The sequence below is a fragment of the Drosophila mauritiana genome, chromosome 3L, assembly GCF_004382145.1.
Source record: "Drosophila mauritiana strain mau12 chromosome 3L, ASM438214v1, whole genome shotgun sequence".
NCBI lineage: Eukaryota > Metazoa > Arthropoda > Insecta > Diptera > Drosophilidae > Drosophila > Drosophila mauritiana.
In genome coordinates, this window is record NC_046669.1 from 11,317,207 (window position 1) to 11,339,541 (window position 22,335).

At 43.4% G+C, this 22,335-nt stretch overlaps 4 protein-coding genes across 7 annotated transcripts in view; 2 read left to right on the forward strand and 2 right to left on the reverse strand.

Annotated features, from left to right (window-relative positions):
• Positions 1-11,233, reverse strand: part of LOC117142043 (F-box/LRR-repeat protein 16) — a 29,984-nt gene extending 18,751 nt beyond the window's left edge. The window contains exons 1-2 of the mRNA XM_033305914.1: positions 10,869-11,233; positions 5,294-6,692 (exon numbers count right to left, since the gene is read on the reverse strand). Coding sequence (XP_033161805.1) covers positions 5,294-6,508 — 1,215 coding nt within the window. The 5' untranslated portion in view covers positions 6,509-6,692; positions 10,869-11,233. The remainder of the gene's footprint in view (positions 1-5,293; positions 6,693-10,868) is intronic.
• Positions 11,234-12,835: 1,602 nt separating this feature from the next.
• Positions 12,836-14,628, forward strand: LOC117139251 (general transcription factor IIE subunit 1). Its single transcript, XM_033301466.1, has 3 exons — positions 12,836-13,035; positions 13,108-14,214; positions 14,283-14,628. Exons 2-3 carry the CDS (start codon positions 13,119-13,121, stop codon positions 14,474-14,476), a joined length of 1,290 nt encoding a protein of 429 aa, XP_033157357.1. The 5' UTR covers positions 12,836-13,035; positions 13,108-13,118; the 3' UTR covers positions 14,477-14,628.
• Positions 14,629-14,890: 262 nt separating this feature from the next.
• LOC117139250 (major facilitator superfamily domain-containing protein 6-A) lies at positions 14,891-21,089 on the forward strand. 2 transcript variants are annotated; one of them, XM_033301465.1, is made up of 6 exons: positions 14,892-15,535; positions 16,996-17,134; positions 17,655-18,486; positions 18,550-19,017; positions 19,077-19,263; positions 20,052-21,089. In XM_033301465.1, exons 1-6 carry the CDS (start codon positions 15,472-15,474, stop codon positions 20,123-20,125), a joined length of 1,764 nt encoding a protein of 587 aa, XP_033157356.1. In that variant the 5' UTR covers positions 14,892-15,471; the 3' UTR covers positions 20,126-21,089. The 2 variants fall into 2 exon arrangements, with proteins under 2 accessions (XP_033157355.1, XP_033157356.1); XM_033301464.1 differs by lacking the exon at positions 20,052-21,089 and having other exon boundaries at positions 14,891-15,535; positions 19,077-19,758.
• On the reverse strand, positions 20,563-22,325 carry LOC117139253 (biogenesis of lysosome-related organelles complex 1 subunit 6). Of its 3 annotated transcripts, none has more exons than XM_033301468.1 (5): positions 22,217-22,325; positions 21,949-22,158; positions 21,806-21,890; positions 21,158-21,244; positions 20,563-21,041 (listed from the first exon to the last, which is right to left on the reverse strand). In XM_033301468.1, the coding sequence occupies exons 1-5, from the start codon at positions 22,240-22,242 to the stop codon at positions 20,946-20,948; spliced, it is 504 nt and encodes a 167-aa protein (XP_033157359.1). In that variant the 5' UTR covers positions 22,243-22,325; the 3' UTR covers positions 20,563-20,945. The 3 variants fall into 3 exon arrangements, with proteins under 3 accessions (XP_033157359.1, XP_033157361.1, XP_033157360.1); XM_033301470.1 differs by having other exon boundaries at positions 20,972-21,061; XM_033301469.1 differs by having other exon boundaries at positions 20,985-21,071.
• Positions 22,326-22,335: the final 10 nt, after the last annotated feature.

The following is a 22,335-nucleotide window of genomic DNA, read 5'->3' on the forward strand; positions in this document are numbered from 1 at the left end:
TGTTGTTATTCTTGGCAATGAACTTGAAACCGCAAATATGAAAGAAAATTACTTAAGGAATTCATGAGTTTCTCTTAGTCTCAAATTCGATATATTCGTCTATAAGGGTGACTTTTCTGTCATGAAACCGTCAAATGTTTTTATGATCTGCCATATTTAATTCTCAAATAATTTTGGACATTTCACAGCGTTCATAAACGTTGACACTTGGCGAGCAGGAGAAACAAAATCCAATCGGAGGCGAGTGAAAAATAGCAAAACGAAAATACCTCTGCACATATATTTTTACATAAAACACCTATATATATATATATATATACATATATCAATATGGAAAACTTGGGCCTCAGGTGGTTTGGATTTTTAAGTATCTGCTAAAGAACATTTCATATTGCCACATCATTAAACGTTTCTTTCAATTCTCCTTGACGTCTACGAAAATCGCGGCCAATGAAAATATGCTGCTTTTTAAACAAAATGGAAAAGCAATCATTTTAAGTTTTTGAAGTTTAAACTAATCGGTGTGCTTAATTAAACGCCAAATTGCAAAAGGAATGTCCCAAAGCTAGGAACCTAATTGCATTTTTGCATTTACCCCATAAATCATTCGGTGAACCGTAGACAAAACAAGGAAAATTGCACTTTGAAAATCTCGCGATGTGTTGGATTGTGTGCGTGGAATGCGGGAAAATTGAATGGAAAAATAGACCGGAGTGATTCAAACAAATTACAGCTGCCACCTGGTGGGTGCGACGCGAATCCATTAAAAATGAAATTAAATTGCAGCACTGCCAACTTTTGATGCCAAAAATTTACGAGTCAACAAACTGGGCAAAACTTCTCTCCTAGCTGATTTTGCCATTTTTTTTTTTATTTTTCCATGCGTTCTACGAGCAATTTAAGTCCCCATAACAGGATTAACTTTGACCTTTTCAAGAGCAAAACATTGTCGACGAAGTGGAAGCGGGAAAAAAACACATAGCATCTCGATGGAGGCGACCCGATTAGAGTGGCAGACTTTGTGTCGGGATACAGGCGCCATTGCCATTGGATCCCTCGAATTCAACCCATTTGCCTGAAGTCCCCCCCCCCCTACCTTCTCACACCCTCCCAACAACCGGAAACACGGAAACAAAGGCGATAAACAGCAAATGCAGCCGGAAGTGCGATATAAAAAAAAAGCAGAATGAAAATCCCAAGGATGGCCACACAATTTTCCCGCTGCCGCGGCTGAACAACAATTACTTTTGTATTGTTGACGCAAAACTGGAGAAATAACAAAACGTAAACAGCTAAAACAGCAAGATACCAATTTAATCCGTATCCTTAATGCGAATACCCGTGAGTTCGAGTAATAAATCAAAATGAATCCATTCGACATTCATTTACTTTCGCAGCGAGAAGAGCAAATGAAATTCAGGGCAAAAGGTTAGTAAACAACATTAAAGATTTAGTTATAGATTTCTGTTTTATAATATATCTTTGAAGAGGCAAATGCACTAATATATCCTTTTATCCCTTTAGTATCCTAATTCTAATCGCATCTGATGTTCCAATTAGTGACCAGCGAAACATAGGGATCCAACTCATTAGCGAATTAAATGGTCTAATTACGAATGTGTTGAATATACATACATACATGGCTAGTAATTGGATTCTGTACATCGGTTAACTTGGCCAACAATCAGCAAAAGGAAGCCCGACAACAAGGAAGCCAAGCCTTTTGGCATGACTTCATTATGGCTGGTAAATGTTCGCTTGTTGTTTAGATTTCACCGCCAACCATTTTCCGCATTTCGTTTTTATGGACAATTGTGGAACTTTTTCCCCTTGGCTTGTTCAAACCGAACAACACAATACACGTAGCCGTAGCCATGGGAAACTTTTTTCGGTACCATGTGTTGGTCTCGTCGGGCAGGAGGAGTCAAAATCGATAGGAAAAGTCAGCCACGCAAAGGAGAGTTCCACATAGAAATGCTAATGGAAGCACACACACATGCCAGGATGTGTGACTATTTAGCCGGAAAAAGTTTTCCCGTGTTTTCGCCTCGCTTTTTTAAGTTTTTTCGCTGAAACGATGACAATTTATGAGTGGTCAAACTGAGGGAAAATATATTCGTTTGCCAGACTTTTAAATTAGGAACTTAACTGCTTACATAAAATATAATGTATTATGCACTAAATTATATTAAGTAGTGAAGTACCTCCTGCTTTTTTAATAACTTGATTCTGTTCAATTTTATTCCTAGTAAATACTTGGCTGCTTGCTGGCTGATATAATCCCTCAAACGAGCGATGCATTTTAAATAAATTAATAAATTTAATACTGCAACTGCTGGTGAAAAGGAATACGCATTTAAATAGCCAGAGGTGCCAGAGCGTAGCCTAAGTTTCTGGGTCAATGGGGTTGGGTTCAACGAGCTCCGCTCCGGACTCACTTGTAAAAACCCCCCTTTGAAAAGTCTGGAGTGGCAACTTTGGAGCGGCAATGCGGAAATCGCATATATATACACTATATTTGCACTCGCCTGAGGCGACTGCAGTGCATTTCCGATTAAATATGTATGGGAATGCAGGAAAGTCGCCGCATTTCCGCCGCTCATTCAGCAGCAGTAACTAGCATTAATTTAGCGCGTTGCATGTTCGTTCGCTTTTCCTGGAAAGTCAGTGTGCAAAGGGAGGAGTGGGGGGTTCAAATTCCATATGGGCACTTACCATACACTTTCCGCAGAGTCCCCAAGGTCAAATTCCTGAGCCCATTGCGGTTGATCCTTTCGCATCATGGCCAAATCCAACTTGTCCCCAGTGTGTCATTGTTGTTGACATTGCCAGCGACAACAATTTGCAATCAAACCATTTGTTAACGCTTCCTGGGCACCCACACACACACACATCCACATAAATACACACGCACACATGCGAAAATTTTATACCCTGGCAATGGAACTAGGCTCATAAACATGACGTGCACTCGCAGTGGATTAATTCTGACATCAGCACTCCGACGTATGACGTATGCGCAGCAGGGTGGACCTTATTGGTGGCAACTTAACCATAAGTCACTACAACTCTTCTATTTAAAGGGTACTTATTACTGTGAGCAAGATATCTTAGTAGCTTAGAAAGATGTGGATGTTGCAGCTAGACAATATTACCCATACGCAGTGTTGGCTGTTCATATTCAACAAATTTAGAAATATAGAATATGCAAGTGCAATCTAATATAAATCACTCATGTGTTGCTGTTAGATAAATTAAAATAGTAAATTACGAATATTACTACTAAGTAAATATTTCCGCATATGATAGTGAGGATCACCCTAGCAATCAAACAAGCTGAAAATCAAAGGGACTGAATTGTGGGGAAAAGTGATGCAGTCAACCCAATGGGTGTGTGACTGGCTGAGCTGACAGCACCGCAAATTCATGTAGAACGTTCCTTCATAAAGGACTTGGCCACAGCCAGTTCACCAACGTTATCCACTTTACTGGCTCCGCTCGTGTGTATGTGTGTGTGTGTTCTGAGTATTTGTATTTGTGTTGTCTCAAATCCCACTGTGTGTGTGTGTGTGTTTGTGTGGGCCATTTCCGGTCCCATGCTGGGCGCCTGGTGGATTAGGTTGCCCCAGATTGCTCGGGATTGGTCCATGAAATGAATGGATTAGTTTGCCCAGGGCTCTCCCCAAAACAGTTGGCCATCAATTAAGCTGCCCACTTGTTCGTCCAAATTCGATTGAGTTTCCTTGGGATTATTGAGGCAGTCCGGCAAACCGAAAGAGATGAATACAAACCGAGTGGAATGACCAAGGATAAAATGATGGCTTGTTATGAATGAGAAGTGTGAATGAGATTGCTGCGAAAGGAATACCAATCTTGGTAAATACATATAAACAATTTACTTGTTATATTTGGCTCATATTAAGTGGCCACTTTAAATAGTTCTCACATCCAAAAATAAAGTTCTTAAATTGTAAACTTTTATAATAAATTCAGATTTCCATTCACGTCTTCCTGCTTTTATTCTAATAAAATATGGAATTTTCTCCTGCCATCGGAGCGCAACTCATAAATGATTCACCTGGCGGCGCGTAGAAATTATGAATGCACAGTGAGTGTATTCGATTGAGCTACACTCGCACACATTTCGCACAAATTAGCGCAACTAAATAAAAGGCTAAATTAAATGAAATTTATGACGGAGCTTTGATGTGATTTGCATCTGAAATTGATCGCATCAATTCATTATGTGCCGGCCAGTCGAGTCGAGTGACGAAAGTGGAGGGTTTATTTCGGCAAAATTTCGCCAGCCGATGACACACTTTTCAGCTTTGACACGTTTCATTTCTCTGGCGCGCGGCACAAGTCCCGAAATAAAATGAAAATAGTTTTCATTTCAGCGCACAGATACGGATTCGTGTGCGAATCTGTATCATTTTATTTCGGATGTGCTTGTGGCTGTGGCCCAAAAGCGGGACTGACCACTGTCAACTTGCCGCTGCCACTGGCCAAAACTCGAAACGCCCACAGGCGAAAAATGCTCTCTTTCTCAGACATTTTCCGAAACCATCTCCGTCGGGGGTCCCAGAAAAAAAAACAAAAACCAAATCCAGTCGGATGTGGGGCCAAATGAAAGCCAGCTGAGCACCAAAAAGCAGAGATGCTGCAGAGCTGGGAGCACTTGCCCCGGGATGGGATGCCCTTTGGGGCCAGATTTCCGGACATTGCCGTCTGCCCATGGGCCAAGTTGTCTTGCATTTTAAACAAATGACAGCCCATTATTCCAGCTTATGTGCAGACGGCAATTTTGTTTACACATAAATACACAAGTAGTTTGCACTTGTATCTCAAGGGCGCAAAGATACGAAAGCCGTTTGCCAAACATTTTTTGGTCGGCTCTGTCTCACTTTTATCAGCGACATATCTTAATGAGTCGTATGGGTTGAGATGAATAACCATTTTAAGGAGATATAATTACAACTTATTCTTTTATTAAATTAATCTCTGTGCATCTAGGATTTTACAGCATTGATGGAGATTTAAGAGGAAATTTTAAATTGTTTTATGCTCATAATAAAAGCCAGATTGCCAATGCACTTTTATTAATTGGAAATTTCAAATAAATGAACGCATTCATTCGGAAATTGTAAAAACAATTCGTATTGAATTGGTCGCAGGTAAATTAAAGCCAAAAGAGAGAATAAATATAGTGAACCATTGGAATACTTTTTTAATCTACAAATTGTGTCAAGTTAACAAATTTATAAAGAAATTGAAGGAAAAGATTCAAGCTCACCTGCAGGTGGTCCAGCAGTGTCTCCAGTCCCCGGTCGCTGATCGAGGAGCAGCGCAGGCTGAGCGAGTGGACATGCTTGGCGGCGAGCGGGAAGGAGTGGACCACATCCAGGGCGTCCTCGTCGGAGGCGCCGACCAGTCCCAGGGCGTGGAATCCGCGCCGGATGAGCGAGTTGTAGAGCTTGCCGCGATCGCAGCCTGGCATTTGGCGCAGCTCGCGGCACTGCAGCGTGGGCAACAGGCCGCTCCAGTAGCGCGGACTGCGGTACAGTGTGTCCCGCCACTTGATGCACACCTGGGCGAGGATGCGCCGCTCGTAGGGGGAGAAGTACTGGAAGAAGCGGCTCAGAAAGCGAACGTCGAGCATCAGCTGCTCGATGCTGTGGATAGGCGGCGGGTGGAGCTGGTGTTGCATGATCAGCGGCGATGCTGTGCTGATGCCCATACTGCCATACGGATGGTGCAGGTGAGGATTGGGCAGCTGTTTCCGCAGCTGCAGCGGTGTACCTCCAGCACTGGCCGCCGCCTTCTGGGCGGCCACCATGCCCATGGTGCTGAAGGTGGGCGAGCCGGGATTTACTCCGCCACCCGGTATGGTTATGTTCATCTGCTTGGCAATGGACTTCACTGTCGGCGTGGGCGGGGCACCCAGAGGCATGCCAGTGGGCGGGACTGGACCCACCATCACATGGTGGTTGGAGTTGATCAGCGTGGAGGCCTGCAGCTGGAGATGCTGCTGCTGCGACTGTTGCAGCTGCATATGCTGCTGCTGCTGTTGCTGCTGCTGCAGGAGGTGGTGTGTGGAGTTCTGGACCTGCGACTGGCCACCTGGCATTGTGATACCGCCGGGACTGGGGCTGCTGCCCCGTGACGGTTTGTCCGGCGTCTGTGGAGGATTGGCGTTGCTGGCGGGCGAAGTGGCAGCGGTGGCAGCCGCTGAAGAGGTGTTGCTATTGGAGCTATTCGATCCTGAGTTAGAATTTGAGTTGCCACCGCCGCACAAGGCGTTCGTTACGCGCTCCATCACCGACGTCTTGCCGCTGGGCGCTGCCGGAGTGGGCGTGGCTCCTGCCGGGGATGCAGCATCGCCTGCGCCACCAGCACCACCGGATGTGCTGCTGTGATGGTGCTTCGAGCGCAGGCCCAGGCCATTGATCCGCTTCGACAACTCAGCAGATGCTCGCTCGACCACGCCCTGAGCCGAGATCGATGACATCGTGTGCTGGAACAGATTCACCTTGCCTCCCTGGGAAACGAAGCGCTCTGGAAAAGTGGAGTCCTTCGTCCTCTCCTCTCCGTCGTTTTTCAATCGCTTATGGTGTCGGCTTTGCTTATCCTTTACATCCCGTTTGCCCTGTGTATTGCTAACCTTTTTCCACCCGGCAATTAGCGAGTTTCACCTGCAACGAGGCAACACGATACACAATGGGGTTAATTGGCTAGTTTCCGGTTGCAAAGGTGGCTCAGCAAAGGGATCTCAGAAAATATGGACTTGTAAGTAATAATATTAATAGTATGGTTCCTATTTGAAATAACATATAAATCTATAGTTTGCTGTAAAGTATAGGGTATTTTCGGTCTACTACTGTTCATTAGCTTTTGAAGCTTTTAAAAGCAGCAGTTTAAAAAACCCATGAAACATAGGCAGTCATTTCCGGCAAGAACCACAGAAATTACATGATTTGTGGGAAGTTGCCATCTGTGGTTTGTCACTCCCTGTCAATAGTTAATAGTTGCTTGAGTCTTGCCCCATGTGGCATACGCGAAACTTTCGCGTGGCTCCGCAAGACATGACCAAATAAATGGAGGCCACAACCGGACAGATTTATGGCCCACTTTCGTTGGGTTGGCGTGCAGGCCGTAACCTCCGACCTCGATTCTTCCATTTTTGCGACTTGTTGTGGCTGCAGAAAGTTCGCCGATAAGGCAAACAATATTCCAACTGCAAACTAACTAAGCCAAGGTAATCCGCCACCAGGTGCAATGCCTTTTGAGGCGCGATTACGGACCGGAAGTACCTGGTCCCGCGACTTTTGGGCAGAGCCACTGGTCCCAAGGGGCTTGGCGGATTCACTAATGGATTATGGTCAGCATACTAAATAGTAACGTCCTTAGACTAAATCCCTACATTTGGCATGTTGCAAGTAATATGGATTTTCCACTCAACAAAAGAGGCAAATCACATTAATCTCTTTATCGATTTGGAAATCGATAGCCCATTGCTTTCATCCTCGAGCGCATAAATAAAAACTTAAATGGCCAATTAAAGGAAATGGCCATCGGGAAAGCTTTTCTTTGAGTTCGGCTTATCGAGAGGACACGTTGCCCCTTTGTGAAGAGGACCAATTTAATTGCCATAAATGCGCGGATTCGGCAGAGCTCAGTTCCGAATGAGGAACCTAAGCCTCAAGGTGAGCCTCCTCCGCCGAGGAGCGCTTATCGTCGGTCTTCGCCTCGCTGCATCAACATCCTTCATCCTTCGACGTCATCCTTTCCATTTAAGGGCTCTGCCCCAATCTTCGCAATCGTTTCTGCCTTTCCGTTTCGACGTGCGCCCAAACAAAAGGCAGTCATCTCGCCGCCCACATGGGCGTGGCAGAGACATTGACTGAGCTTTCTCTGTCATTTCCGGTCGGTTTAAATGCGGAATGCTTTGCCCAGCACTCTAAACTTGGATAAGAACTTCAACTTTCTCAGCAAATTACATTGAAATTTCATTTCATTTCATTCAAAAATAAGTTATAAGATCTATGTAATAATATAGAAACGATTTTAAAATGCTTTCTCTTCATATTCTCTAATTAATAGTAGGCTTAAATAAACTTTTCATATTGTTTTTAAGCTTGTTTTTAAGCTATTATAAGAGTATTCATTCTTTGGCTTGCCATTTCAAATGTGTCTGGTTTTTATTGTTGAGATTTGATTGTGCGACAAATGCAAATACAAATTTGGTGCTCGAAAGTTGGCATTACCCAAGCGGGCTTCCTCGGTCCTTCCGTCTGCCACAAGTTACACAATCCTCCTTGACTTTGCCAAAAGGACCCGTCGAGCGGCAAAGAAAAAGGGGAAATGGAAGTGGGCGGTCCTGGCGTATTCGGAATTGTGTTACTCGGAGTGGAAGCGAGTGTCCCGGTTGGGTGAAAATTGGCTTGATAATTTTACAAATCACTGTATATGTGCCTTCACAGCACACACTTTTCTGCTTATGACTTGGCTAATTCACGACAGATTTTAAGCCAGCACCAATTTAAGGGCATATGGTATAATTTGATTTGAATTATGATAAGGGATACTGCTCTCTGGCGTCATTTATCATAATTAAAACTTTCATTGCTGATGTCTATCTATACATTTATAGTATCTTTAGTCTCACGAGGAGATCTTTTCACTGAAAACCCTATTGCCCATATTATTTCAACTGTATCTAGCTAGTCGCTAAACTAATAAACAGTTTACCTTGCCTTAGTTGTCCCCAAATTGTTTAAATTAACCGAGCTTTCAAGAGCAATTTGGCACACAGGTGCAGAGCCACATCTTTGCCCTGCCCTAAAATGTTTAATTACAAGCTAAGTAATTTGATTAATATTCCGGAAAGTGCATTTTCCCACACAGTACCACGCCCACCACCTCCTGAAACTACATTTTGTAGAAACTTTGGCTGTTTTCGGGCGAACGACGAGCAAATTTGTTGCATACTGCGAGGCGCACTTGCAGCAAGAAAAAAACTTATATTTGTGCTTCGAAAGCAAAAATAATTTCTGAAGTAAATAACTATTACATTTAGGCAAAAAGTTATGGATTTTATTTTGGGCTAATTGTTTTAGATAAACAAAATAAATAAATTTATATTAAAGCAGAGATATTTTGTTTGTAATCCCATATAAATTGGTGCACTGCATCTATCTAACATATATCAAAAACTTGTTAAATAAAATCATAACCCTTCCAGTTTTTCGCTCTGTGTAGTAGTTAATATGGGTCTTTTTCTGGAGTATGCTCAAGTGCTTGGGGGTGGTGCTGTTTGCCTGCCAGTGTATTTCATTTTTGTGTGCCCTCCGCCTCGTGCGCATTTTCCGCAGCTTGGCTCCATGTCTATTTTTGGAGTTGGTTTGAGTTCGAGTTCGAGTTCGCGTGCTTATTGGATTTTCCACCAACCGCCCGCCACCGGCCACGCCCCCTCCTGTGTCCAGAGCCTGCTCCACATTGCCATAATGCACTCCGCGCCGCCTTCGCCCGAATCCGGGCTTCCAGGGTCCGGGTGGAGAGTCCGTATCCGTAAGCCTGCGTGCTGCCTGGGCAGCAGTATCGATTTTCGCCCCATGGTTTTCCCCGTGCTCTCTCTCCATTCTGCGCTGAAAACAAAACAAAGCACGGAGGAGACGGAAAGGAAATAGTAACCCACCCGAATAGCGAATGTCAATATTTTGCCACCGCATCCCGCTCAAGTTCAGTGTTGTACCATCCCATCAGCTGGGAAATCGTGAAAATGTGTAACAAGAATGGAGCGAACAAAACACGGGAAATGCGAAAATGTTGCACGTACATATATGTATATGTTTGGGGGCTAAAGTTCTTCGGAATAATTGTCGCAGCAACGGACGGACCCTTGGGATTTTGGGATGGGACAACCATTAAATAATTACGACAATGTTCTTTCGTAACTGGCAAATTTCTACTTCGATTTTAGTTTCTTTCTTGGGAAAAGTAGAAGTTTATATTCCAAATATTCCAAATGTATGTATAATTAATTATACAAAATATTAAATATTTTAATGAACATTTAATATTTGTATGAATATATTTTATTATTAAATTTGCTTGCATATTTTGGAGAATGCTCAAATTTGTTGCACATGGACTAACTGAGCGACGCTTTTAGTATGCCACGTATTTTCCAACTGCTTTCGATTTCAAATGATTTATTCCGATGGCATCGGTAAATGCCTCTCCACTTGCCACTTCGTTGCCATGCAAATTGAACTGGCTTATCCCAATCCCCAGGTCATCTCAATCCCAATCCCAATCCCAATCCGAATCCGAATCCCAGCCACGACTGGATTCGCCACAACTTGTATCCGTACGTCAGTGTTCGTTTCTGGGTCACACTGCAACTTTGACCTGATTTGCGGAGTAGGCCGTCTATATACACATCGACTATATGCACTATATAGCATAGAAAAGCCGTGATAGTTGATAGTTTTTCCAGATATCGAGCGTTATGCAAAGAGGAGTTCACAAAGGGAATCTGCAAATCAATGAGCTCAATTAAACGCTGGTGCGAGGACGCGCCAGGATGTCTAAGACCATTATTGCGATTATGCCGATGGGCGGCGGTTGGTGGGTGGTATGACATCACAGACGAGTGGGCGGTGGTGGGTGAGGGGTGGCGCCACCCCCTGGGGGCGGTTAGCGACCGGCTCTCTATCTTTCGAGGGTGAGCCGCGCAAGAGGGTGAAACTGGCCAACAACGGTTCACGTGCAGCCCACAAAAATGATGCACTAAGTCCAGTAATCTTATAAATTCTAAATATTTTTTAAGCACATTCAAATCATTCAAGAGGGCTTAGAAAACCAACCTTCTCCTTGCTCGATTCTTTATATAATGCCTGAACTCTGCGTCTCATACAATAAAAATCAATTTGGCAAAAGTTGCGGCGCCGCGTTTTCCCAATTTTCCTTTGTGTTTTTTATCGTGGCTCTTCCTTTTGCGTTCCGTATTCGCACACAAAAACACGGAAAGAAAACACACACGCGAACGGAAAAACGAAAGCCGCAAGAAAGTCCGCCGTCTCGCAGACAGCAAAGGAAACTGCAGTAAAACGTTGGGAAAGAAAAAACACAAGTTTTTTATTTGCACGCTTTTGTCGCCTGTAATTGTTGTGGCCGCCGTTGGAAAATTGTCGAGCGGAAAAGCGTGGAAAACGAGCGTTAGCGCGCACGACTCAAAATTCAAACTGCAGGCGGATGCCACCAGCGAAAGTGGGAAAGCCTGTTTCTGTTTTCCCCGCAACCAAAGAGAGAGAGAGAGCAAGAGCCTGCGCACTGTCCGCTGCTCTCTCCCTCGCGCGCGGAAAAGCTTTTCCCATGGACGTAGTGCTTTAGGGGCTCCATTGCTTCCTTTTCGGAAAAGCGTCCAAGCACTTTCGACCTACTCCCCTGTCCGTGTCCACTTCTCTCGCTGAGTCTGCGCCCTGTCCTCCGCTGCAAGGTAAACAAGCTCAGGTGGAGTTTCCGCGGAGTAGTTTCCCACCCTTCGAGCGACTGGGCTTTTCCGAGCCATTCAGCCAACTCTGCAGGCTGGACGCCCGTGGGTGTTCACGTGCTGCAGTTGGCACTGTAAACATTTTAAGAGTTTAATTTAATATTTATTTAAATATTTCAATTTGTACAGAAACTGAATTATAATAAGATAAAACATCTTGCAAATAATTGAAGATTTGGTACAGTAAAGATTAAGATGCAACAAGTATATATGTATTTAAAAAAACCCTTTTTAGGAATTTTAGCTGAGAAGAGCTACAAAAATTCAACATTAAACAATAAATGCAAAATTTATAGGTTTATATTTAGTTTTAATACTTTAAATGCTAATTTGATCATTAGTTTCCTATGAATCCATCAAAGATAGAATCTTCTTGATAGGATTTCTAGTTAAACACGAGTTTTTCTTTGAAAAAGTGATTTCTTTGGAAACTCATTCATCGTGTCCCATAAATTTGGCTACATTCTGTCTGTTGAATTGGCATTTGTAAACATGGAGCAGCTGATTCGGACTTAGCATTGTGCGTCCAATTATATCCATGACATTCATCGAGGACAACAGAAGTGTGTTGGCTGCCAAATAAACACGCAAGGAGACGTCTGCGCCCCCGACCTCTGACCCCGTGCAAAGTCCACCCCCGCGGCGGCTGCTTGGCTTCTGCTCCTGTAGCAGTAGGGATTTTTTGTGTGGGAGAGCCTCGTTCCGGGGGATTACACCGGAATGCACTCGAGCGCAAGGCGGAGTTCGCATTAAAAAATAGACGACCCTAGACAGCGGAGCATGAAATATTAAGCACTTCGAGCGGATAAACAAAGGCGGCGAGAGAACGACTTGTTGGATTATTTTCACTCATTTCTGCGGTCAAAAACATTTCAAAGCCAACTGCGCTCATATGCGAAGTTGTTAGTAAAGCCATTGCATAAACATGAAAATGTAGTGCGTTCAAATCTGGCAGATACCTTAGTAGTAAAAGTTGTTAAAGGGTCACTTGGTTTCTAAAAAAAGATTTTGAAATGTATGAACAAATTTTTACAAAATGTTATCGAGTTAACAAAAACATTATTGGCTAAAAGTAAATATAGCCTTCACTAAATTAATGTCACTAATTGAATGTTTTTCAACGCTACGTTTTTGAAATTAATTTTTCAAAAGTTCGGTATGGCAATGCCCTAAATTGTGCGGCCAAAAAAACGGTTTGAATCGTAGCTACCCTTCTAGCAAAGTGTTTCACCTAATGACGAGGCTTATTTAGGGTTTTTCTCATTGCTTCGAGAAATTTCGAAGTAATAACTTTGGCCACATTGCTGCACAAAAAAGAATTTGGCGGTGGAAATTTTACTTTAGTCGTGGAAAATCATACGAAATACGGTCAAACAGGGAGCAGATGACTGCCGGTAGACCCATGAAGATCCACGAACCCACTGCCTGCATTGAATAACCGCAAAGTGCTCTGCTTCCGGAGTTCCGGTTTCGAGAGACTGGTAAGTGGCGTGAGACCACCCGCAACAAAAGGAAAAATCAGTTTATATATGTAAATAATGCCGATCCTCCAGATAAACACACAATGTCGTCGACATCGACGGCTGCAGCGAACGCAGCGCCAGCGAAAACAGAGGTGCGGTACGTGACTGAGGTGCCCAGCAGCCTGAAGCAACTGGCGCGCCTCGTGGTCCGTGGATTCTATTCCCTGGAGGATGCGCTCATCATCGACATGCTGGTGCGGAATCCTTGCATGAAGGAGGACGACATCGGCGAGCTGTTGCGCTTCGAGAAGAAGCAGTTGAGGGCCCGGATAACCACGCTGCGCACCGACAAGTTCATCCAGATCAGGCTGAAAATGGAAACGGGGCCGGATGGCAAGGCGCAGAAAGTCAATTACTACTTTATCAACTACAAGACCTTCGTGAACGTGGTGAAGTACAAACTGGATCTCATGCGCAAGCGTATGGAGACGGAGGAGCGTGATGCCACCAGTAGAGCAAGTTTCAAGTGCTCCGCGTGTTCCAAGACATTCACGGACCTCGAAGCGGACCAGCTGTTCGACATGGCCACGCTGGAGTTCCGGTGCACCTTCTGCGGCAGTTCCGTGGAGGAGGACAGCGCCGCAATGCCCAAGAAAGACTCCCGCCTAATGCTAGCGCACTTCAACGAGCAGCTGCAGCCACTGTACGACCTGCTCAGAGAGGTGGAGGGCATCAAGCTGGCGCCAGAGGTGCTGGAACCGGAGCCCGTGGACATCGACACCATTCGAGGACTGAACAAACCCAACGCTACGCGACCGGACGGCATGGCGTGGTCGGGTGAGGCGACGAGAAACCAGGGCTTTGCCGTGGAGGAAACTCGCGTGGACGTCACCATTGGCGGCGACGATACCTCGGATGCGGTGATTGAGCGCAAGTCGCGCCCAATTTGGATGACAGAGAGCACTGTGATAACCGACACGGATGCTGCCGATGGCGCGGCCGATGCGGTGCAGACGGCAAGCGGATCTGGGCATCGCAACCGCAAGGAAAACGAGGACATCATGTCCGTGCTGCTGCAGCATGAGAAGCAGCCGGGCCAGAAGGAGCCGCACATGAGGGGAATGCGAGTGGGCTCATCGAACGCCAACTCCAGCGATTCCAGCGACGACGAAAAGGACATCGACAATTCCAAGATTCGTAAGAAGCACCAAACATTTCTCAATCTCATCTTTTATGGGTTCTAATATACGTTTTTGTGCTTGCAGCTGATGTCGACTTTGACAATTATATCAACTCGGATTCCGCAGAGGAGGACGACGATGTGCCCACTGTGCTGGTGGCTGGACGACCGCATCCGCTCGACCAACTGGACGACAACCTGATAGCCCAGATGACACCGCAGGAGAAGGAAAACTACATACACGTATATCAGCAGCACTACAGCCATATATACGAATGAGGGCGCCTGCAATTAGCCACGATTTCTACGTTTTCCACGAGTTTCCCATCTCACGCATAGAGTCATTGTAATTTAAGTTACCCATTAGTTCGAGCGAATGTGTACAAATGAAATGCGTATAAAAATGTGCATAAACAAATGACGAGTTGATATTGGAGAATGTTTTTTGCTAAAAATTGTATATTATAATTTATGGAAGCCATTGGAAGTTTTCAATAATCTCTATAGAATTTTGGTTTTAATGACATTTATTTTCAATGGCATGAATTCATAAAATGTAGCAAATAATAACAAATATCTGAACAAATTATAAATATTCTTAAATTAAAGTTCGTTATTTTCTCTTGTAAGCAAGTGTCATCTCTAGCTGGACCAACTCCCATCCCTAGTCGGTCCAATCAGCTGTGTTGGCCATTATTGTTTTTTTTTTAGGTTTATTTAAGTGTTGCTAATAAAAAACCGAGCGGCCGGGCGCCTCTTCTTGTTCGTCGGTGGGCGTATTCAGTTTATAATAATTGGTGTGCCGCAGATAAGGCGGATTCGTAAACAAACGACGGCAAACGCAAGCAAACATGTTGACACTCGGCTCGTAACGCCAGCGGCTCCATTCAGTCGTGTTTTGGATGTCCAACTAGCCGGAGCCCTCGATTTCCGCGGACTGTGCGTGGTGCGGCACTCGATTCGTGCTAAAAATGCGACAAGTTCCCTGGCACTTCGAATAGCCAACGAACAAAAGTGTTGATTCTTCGAAAGGAAAACGTATTGGACCAACTCATCGGATTCCAATTGGAGCAGAAACGTGATCCCGCGTGCAAAAACACACATGCAAAATAAATAACAACACCTGCTGGCCCACCACTTTGCATGTGTTAGTGTGCAGGCACATGCTCTTTCTGCTTGCCCTCGCATTTTTTGTGAATGAACTGGAAAACGCGCTAGTTTAGCAACGATAGTATTGATCTTTGTGTCGCGGGTCATAACGTAATTACGCCGAAATGAAGGCCACCATCGATAAGGAGCTGCTGCCCATGAAGGCGCACTACTTTCTCTTCAATGCCGGCAAGTAGCCCCTCCCCCTCCCCTTGCAAACCTATTAAGTTAAGCACCGCGCATCGCTTACATCAGCCGATAATGTTTTCCCGTTTTCAGAGGCACGCACGTGCTGCAGGTTATATGTATGTGTGTGTGCGTGTATGTTCATCCATATGTACATAAATTTAGCTGTTAATTGCGAACTTTTGATCTGTAGCTTCGATTTCGTCACTGGGCACTTATGCATTAATGAACATATAGAGCACCATGTTCGGAGATAAGCAAAACACCCGGACTAGAAACCATAGAGCAATGAAAGTCCAGTTAAATGGCGATAAGCTAATGCAGGCCGATTCGGGTTACGATTCGATTCTCATCGTATGATGTAGCACTTTGCTGGCTTTTAATTACAAACGGAGCAATTCCATTACGTTTACATCGTGTAATCGAAACTTAATTAGCTGAAACCCTTATAACTTTAAGCTGTTACAAAATATGCAATTATCTTTCAGTACATATGGTACATTTTTGTATTTTACTACTATTTAAACATTCATATTTTACTTGAAAGTACGCCCATATATGTACACATACGTAAACAGTAATTATAAAGAATTTTGGAATATTTCTCATATGATAAGTATTTTTCGTGGAAATAGTTTCCTATTCGGCAGTACCAGTGAAAAACACTCAATTCTCTATAAAATCATCGAAAAATGTTTATTTGGAATCACATCAATTAATATAACTTTTCCATGGAAACGGATGGAAAATTTGAAGTGTCTGTAAATGTCTGGTGTCCAATTAATCAAGCACTTTATTTGAGTTAAGACCACATGGAAACACAATAATACAATTTCCAATCTGGTGTCAATTGCCAGAATTGGCTGACACCATTCATTTTTGGTAGTTATGGGTAAACATAAGATATTATCCCACTGATATGATGATATTCGTACTTGTAATTAGATGTTTTGAAAATCGGGAAGATAGTAATGCTATAAAGCAGACTATTCTTGGCCATGCAAACACAGACGTGCGATAAGGTACTTTATACCCCGAGCTAGACCATGACTAAACCGTTTTCGAAATGATGAGCGCGAACTCAACGCAATTCCACTGTCAGAGGTGTCCAAGGGTTAGGAAACGAGATTTTGTGACAGCCCCATGGCCCAGAGACCTCCATGCCGCGCCCGAAAGTCATCAAAAGTTAAGACGTGCCGACAGGCAAACCACTTTCAGCAATTAAAGCTTTTACTTTTCAATTAAATTAACAGTATGTATGTTCTACTTCGAAGCGAGTCGACGATGTCTAGCTAGTTGCACTTGTTTGCGGTTGACTTTGCTTATCGGCGAGGGAGAAACACCCACTGCTTTCGAACTGCCCATATGCATATCTCCACCCACTCACTCACTCATCTATCTACTTATCAGCTCTAACGAGTCCGCTAGATAATCTAGTGTTTTTCTGCTTTATATTTATTTAGGCACCGCTCCCGTCGTCCCCTTCATGCCCACCCTGGCCGGCCAATTGGGCTACTCCCCCGCCGTTGTGGGCACCATGTACACCATCCTCCCCATCATCGGAATGCTGGCGAAGCCCCTCTTCGGATACATTGCGGACCGGTAAGAAAGATGATCCCTCTGACTTATCTGTCCATGTAGATCCCATTTCCAAGACCCAAACACGTTTGTTTATCACACTTTATTTAATTTTTTAAACGCAACGTCCTACTCAGCAAAATGTTACGTCTTTTTGTGATAAGTTTTCAAGTGAGCTATACTCATAAAGTGTCTATTTATGCATATCCCCACTTATTAAGGAAATTATCAAACCAAAAAAAGATAAAGCCACTTTAGAGTGGCATCAATTATATCTGTTTTACCATAGAATTTGAATATTAACTGAGTAACACTATCAATCAAAAGCCAAAGTAGAAATGTTCAATGACAAAGCTGATAGTTGATTTGCTAATTGATGGATACATTTATTTATTATCGGAAGATAAGTTCAAGTGCACTTGTACTTGTGTTTAGGTGTCACTTGTTGGTTGTCTACCGATTAGAAAATATTAATTCAATAATAGAAAAATAGGAAGACAATTTGAAGATTTCACTAATTAGAATGGTTTTCACCCATCTAAAGGTACCATCGCCATCGACCCCTTTTTCTGGGTGGCCAGGTCCTCACGGGCATAGCCTTTTTCCTCATCATGTTCGTGCCGGGAATGGAGAAACCGCTGCCTAAGGTCGAGTTCCACTGCCATCAGGGCGTATCCGACGTAAAATTCTGCTCGGAGTACGGTGAGTGCGTGGAGAGGAATCTTGAGCGGTACTACGGGAATAGGACGCTGCAGTGTCAACTGAACTGCGAGGCACAGCCCTTCATGTGGGACATTGTGTGTGAAGATTGGCTAAAGAACAACACGGAAAACTGTGTCGCCAATCGAACCAATAGCCAGCTGGAATTTGGAGCCAGCATAACTATGCAAAAGATTGAGAATGATGGCAGCTGCATGTTTTCCATGATTCCGCACGATCAAGGCCAGATTGCAGGCCAGAATGTCACGATGTACTGTCCAAAGGAAAAGGAATACTTCAAATCCAACTGCACCATTGACTGTCGTGAGGACTACCTCAAGGAGCAGCTGGCGGAGAGTGCTGTGATTAACACGAGTAGTGCCGTGACCATGCCGCAGTTTTGGCTGTTCTTCGGCCTGCTCATCTTCAGCTGGATCGGCATGGCGGTGGTGGTCAGCATTGGTGATGCCATATGCTTTGGCATCCTCGGCGATCGCCATCACCTGTATGGCAAGCAGCGTTTGTGCGGCTCCCTTGGATGGGGAGTTTTTGCCCTCTTGGCCGGCCTCCTTGTGGATCACATGTCGTTGGGTGAGGTGAACAAGAACTACACGGCCGTGTTTTGGATGGCTTTGCTTATCATGGGATTTGATGTGTTCGCATCATCCAAGCTGAGGGTAAGCATATCACAGACAGAAAATCCTTTTCTAAAACTAAAGTTTCCGTACTCCAAATTACAGCACACGCCAACACATTTGTCCTCCAACATATTGAAAGATGTGGGTCAAATGTTCCTCTCGGTGCGCTGCGTTATCTTTTTCTTGTGGTGCGTTGCCATTGGACTTGGAACGGCGCTGATATGGAACTTCCTTTTCATATACCTGGAGGAGCTGGACAAGGCGTTCGAGGGATGCGACAGCTCGATTAAGACCTTGGAGGGCTTGGTCATGGGGATTCAGTGCTTTGGCGGTGAGCTGCCGTTCTTCTTCCTATCCGGTTGGATTCTGAAGAAGATTGGCCATGTAAACGCCATGAGTCTGGTGCTTTTTGGATTCGGAGTGAGATTTATTCTCTACTCGATGCTGCAGAATCCCTGGTACATCCTGCCCATCGAACTGATGAACGGGGTGACCTTCGGTCTTTTTTATGCCACAATGGCCTCCTATGCGAGCATTGTGGCACCGCCAGGCACCGATGCTACCATGCAGGTGAGTTCGATGATTGTAGGGAGTGAGTCCAAGAGTAAGCCTTATTGTGGCCATTTCAGAGTCTGGTTGGAGCGATATTCGAAGGCGTTGGTGTGTCAATGGGCAGCCTGATCGGTGGACAGCTCTTTGAGTCGGTCACTGCACGCACCACCTTTGAGATCTTCGGAATTGGTGCCTTCATTATCTTTGTGATCCACGTTTGCATTCAGCTGTATCTTCAGCGCAACAGCAAAATCGACGAAAATGGTAAGGGTTCGGTCGCTTCTGCCTCTGCCACTGCCTCACCCTCTGCACCCTTGGAAACAGACATTCCTAAAAATACTGACCATAAAGACGGTGACGGGTTCCGCGAAGTCGACTTGAGTTGATGGTGACCGTGATCCTCTTCCTGAATTTTGAATTTTGTAGTCTTATGTAAATTGACGGATTTAAACTTATCTAACCAGAAGCTAGACTCCTTAAGTATTAACCATTCAGATGCAGTGGAGCCGGATACGAGTTCCACATGGCCATTGTACTTAAACCACCATATATTTTGTAAGATCTGCCTTAGATTTGATAATAGAATATTTGACGAAAACAGACCTAATAATTCTCAAAATGAATTTATAATATTGTCGTCCTATGAAATAAGCTTTGTAATACTGAAACGGAATGATGATGAGCCATATCATACTTTGTCAATTTAAATGTATGCGAACTGAAGAAAACTTTAACAAATAAAATGGGTATTCAATTTCTTTGAAAAAAGAAAAGAAAAAGTATTTCAACTGCCTATATGAAACCTAAATAATTTATAAGAAGTTAATACTCTTACAGTGGAAAAACAATGAACTAACATGTAGACTAACACTTTTGGCCAGCCATAATTAAATATATCTTTTTTTTTTGGCATTTTAGACAAATCGATTTAGTTCCTGTGTGTAATTTAAGTAGGGTGTTTGTTAGATTCAATCCCCTTTAGCTTTTACTTGTAAATTTATTATTTAATAACATAATATAAATGTTTCACTAACTCTTCTGAATATTTTTAGGCACTGTCAAGTATTTCGCACCGACAGATGCAATGCACATGCTGAATGATCAGGAGTATAGTAGAGTTAGCTAAACAATGTTTGTATTGGACGCATCACCACCCACAACACCAATCACCAACGAGCCAGCCCAAAAACAGCGGCGACAAGAGGCCACGCTTCTACAGTTCAACTGAATGCTGCACTCCAATATATTTCTACTCCCGAGCTGCATGTTGAATCGATGTACTACCTGTATTGTAATCGTGCTTTAATTAAGTAGTAACTTATCTCAGTAGCCCCACACTCACACGGATCGCCACCTACGTGCATGTCGCGTAAGCGAAGCTCTTCCTCATTTTCTCATTTACAATTGAAACCAATGTGAGAACTTAATTATTTGTAGAAATTCAAGCGCAGCTGGTTGTTTGCATGTTCTAGTAGTTAAAAACAATGTTTACCGCGAATTTTAGTATAAATAAGCCGCTGCCTTGGCGCTGTGATTGTTCAACTATTGTTTCTCCACACCATCTTAATGTTAAACATAAATATTTGTATATTTATAAATAATATTTGCAGCTAAAAGTATAGTAGTGTTTGGCTTCCCACACTCATTGGACGCATTTAGCTTATTTTTTGCGAACTCTCTTAAGTGCTTACTTAACTATACACAATATACAATGTAACTAATCGCAGACATACGATAGCCAGGTCTTATAACGTATACAATTACTATTATAGTTATTATTATTATTATTATGTATTCAAATGGTTTAACTTTTGTTCAACTGTTATCTGTTACAATATTGGCTTGTTGTAAACGGAAATCCCAATGTAAATGCGCCTTTACGAGGTGAACTGGTAGCTTGAAGATTCCGGGAGACACCTGGTTAGGTGTTGACTGATCCCCTGCTTCTACTGGCTGCCAATGAGCGACTCCTCGTGCTGTAGCCTCTCGAGCTTCCGCTGGTAGTCACGCTGCTTGCAGGCCGCCACGTTAGCGGCTCGTTTCTGTAATCAGCAATTCAAAGCTAATAAACACTTTAATCAACAGCGGGATTTTAATTTTTGATTACTTTCTTTACTGTTTTATTATGGGCTTTTTCTTTGCTTAAATCATTTCTCACCTTTAACTCTTTGGTGCGCTGATAGACGCTCTGCATTTCCTTCTTGATTTTTGTTAGCTTATCTTTGTATCGCTTTACATCGCTCATCTATAAAAATGGATATGGTAATTGAGCCAATTAATTTAACTCTCTTATGGCAAGTTACTTTGTTGGCTGTTTGTCTTTAGATTAGATTGTGATTCCAGACGTAGGACTGCACCCACTGATAAGATTTCGTTCAACTTAATTAGCTGAGCTATCTGATACTTAAGCTTTGCGATGGATAGTGCCTTATAGAATGGCCCTAATTGGTCAGAATTATTGATAGTGGCCTCGAAACAGAAGTAATATCTGAACGGCTTCAGTCGACTTGGGAAACTCGGGTATACTGGACTTTGTGTTTCGGTCTCTGATCAATACTTATATTTTATAAATGTGTTTTGACAAACTTAATACAAAATAAATATTGCCCTTTAACTTAATTGAAGGTTTTTATGATTTATAATACCTTTGAATATTCTTAAAATAAATACGATTTTCGATTTTCTACTACATATTTTTGTTATTTTAAAAAACGGGGCTATTCTACTGAAAGCCAAGTGAAAGTTGTCCAAAATACCTCACCATTTAGCTACCTAACACTTCCTGAGCTGGCCAAGTGGTACTTACCATGTCATTCAGTCTGGCCACTTCGCTGCAGTCCAGTTTATATTTCTCCTTGGACAAATCGATGTATGTTTTGTTCTGCCTACCGCTGAAATGAAATTTGCAGTTCATTAAGTGATCTTTAAAATCCGAACCACGGTGCTTACATCAATTCCCTAAGCTGGGTGCGCACATGATTTAGTGGAGGCTCCGCTATTTGCAGGACGCCAGCCGACAACTGCAAAGCGGTAAGACTGGCCATGACTTCGTTGTCCTGGGAGGAGCAACAGGTTTCCGCATCTTGTTTTGGTTTTCCATTGGGGTTAGATTGGGCGGTGGGATCCCTTGCTGACTCATTAGGGAGTTCGTTGAGCACACTACGAATGTCAATTTTACAAAAGCACAATGTATAATACACTCAATTATTTAGTTTACCTATTTATATTGCTGCTCTTCAACATAATATCAAATATTTGAAAGCAAAATCAAAACAAGCCAATAAGAGATTAAAACACAAAAACAGCTGATTGTTAAGAAATGAAAGTGTTATCGAT

Coding starts and splice junctions, on each gene's coding strand:
- LOC117139250 (XM_033301464.1), top strand. CDS start 15,472: ATGAAGGCCACCATCGATAAGGAGCTGCTGCCCATGAAGGCGCACTAC. Junction 15,536..16,995: donor CTACTTTCTCTTCAATGCCG/GCAAGTAGCCCC, acceptor ATATTTATTTAG/GCACCGCTCCCGTCGTCCCC. Junction 17,135..17,654: donor TTCGGATACATTGCGGACCG/GTAAGAAAGATG, acceptor ACCCATCTAAAG/GTACCATCGCCATCGACCCC.
- LOC117139251 (XM_033301466.1), top strand. CDS start 13,119: ATGTCGTCGACATCGACGGCTGCAGCGAACGCAGCGCCAGCGAAAACA. Junction 14,215..14,282: donor CATCGACAATTCCAAGATTC/GTAAGAAGCACC, acceptor TTGTGCTTGCAG/CTGATGTCGACTTTGACAAT.
- LOC117139253 (XM_033301468.1), bottom strand. CDS start 22,242: ATGTTGAAGAGCAGCAATATAAATAG. Junction 21,245..21,805: donor TGGCCAGACTGAATGACATG/GTAAGTACCACT, acceptor CCATTTTTATAG/ATGAGCGATGTAAAGCGATA. Junction 21,042..21,157: donor AGCGCACCAAAGAGTTAAAG/GTGAGAAATGAT, acceptor TGCTGATTACAG/AAACGAGCCGCTAACGTGGC.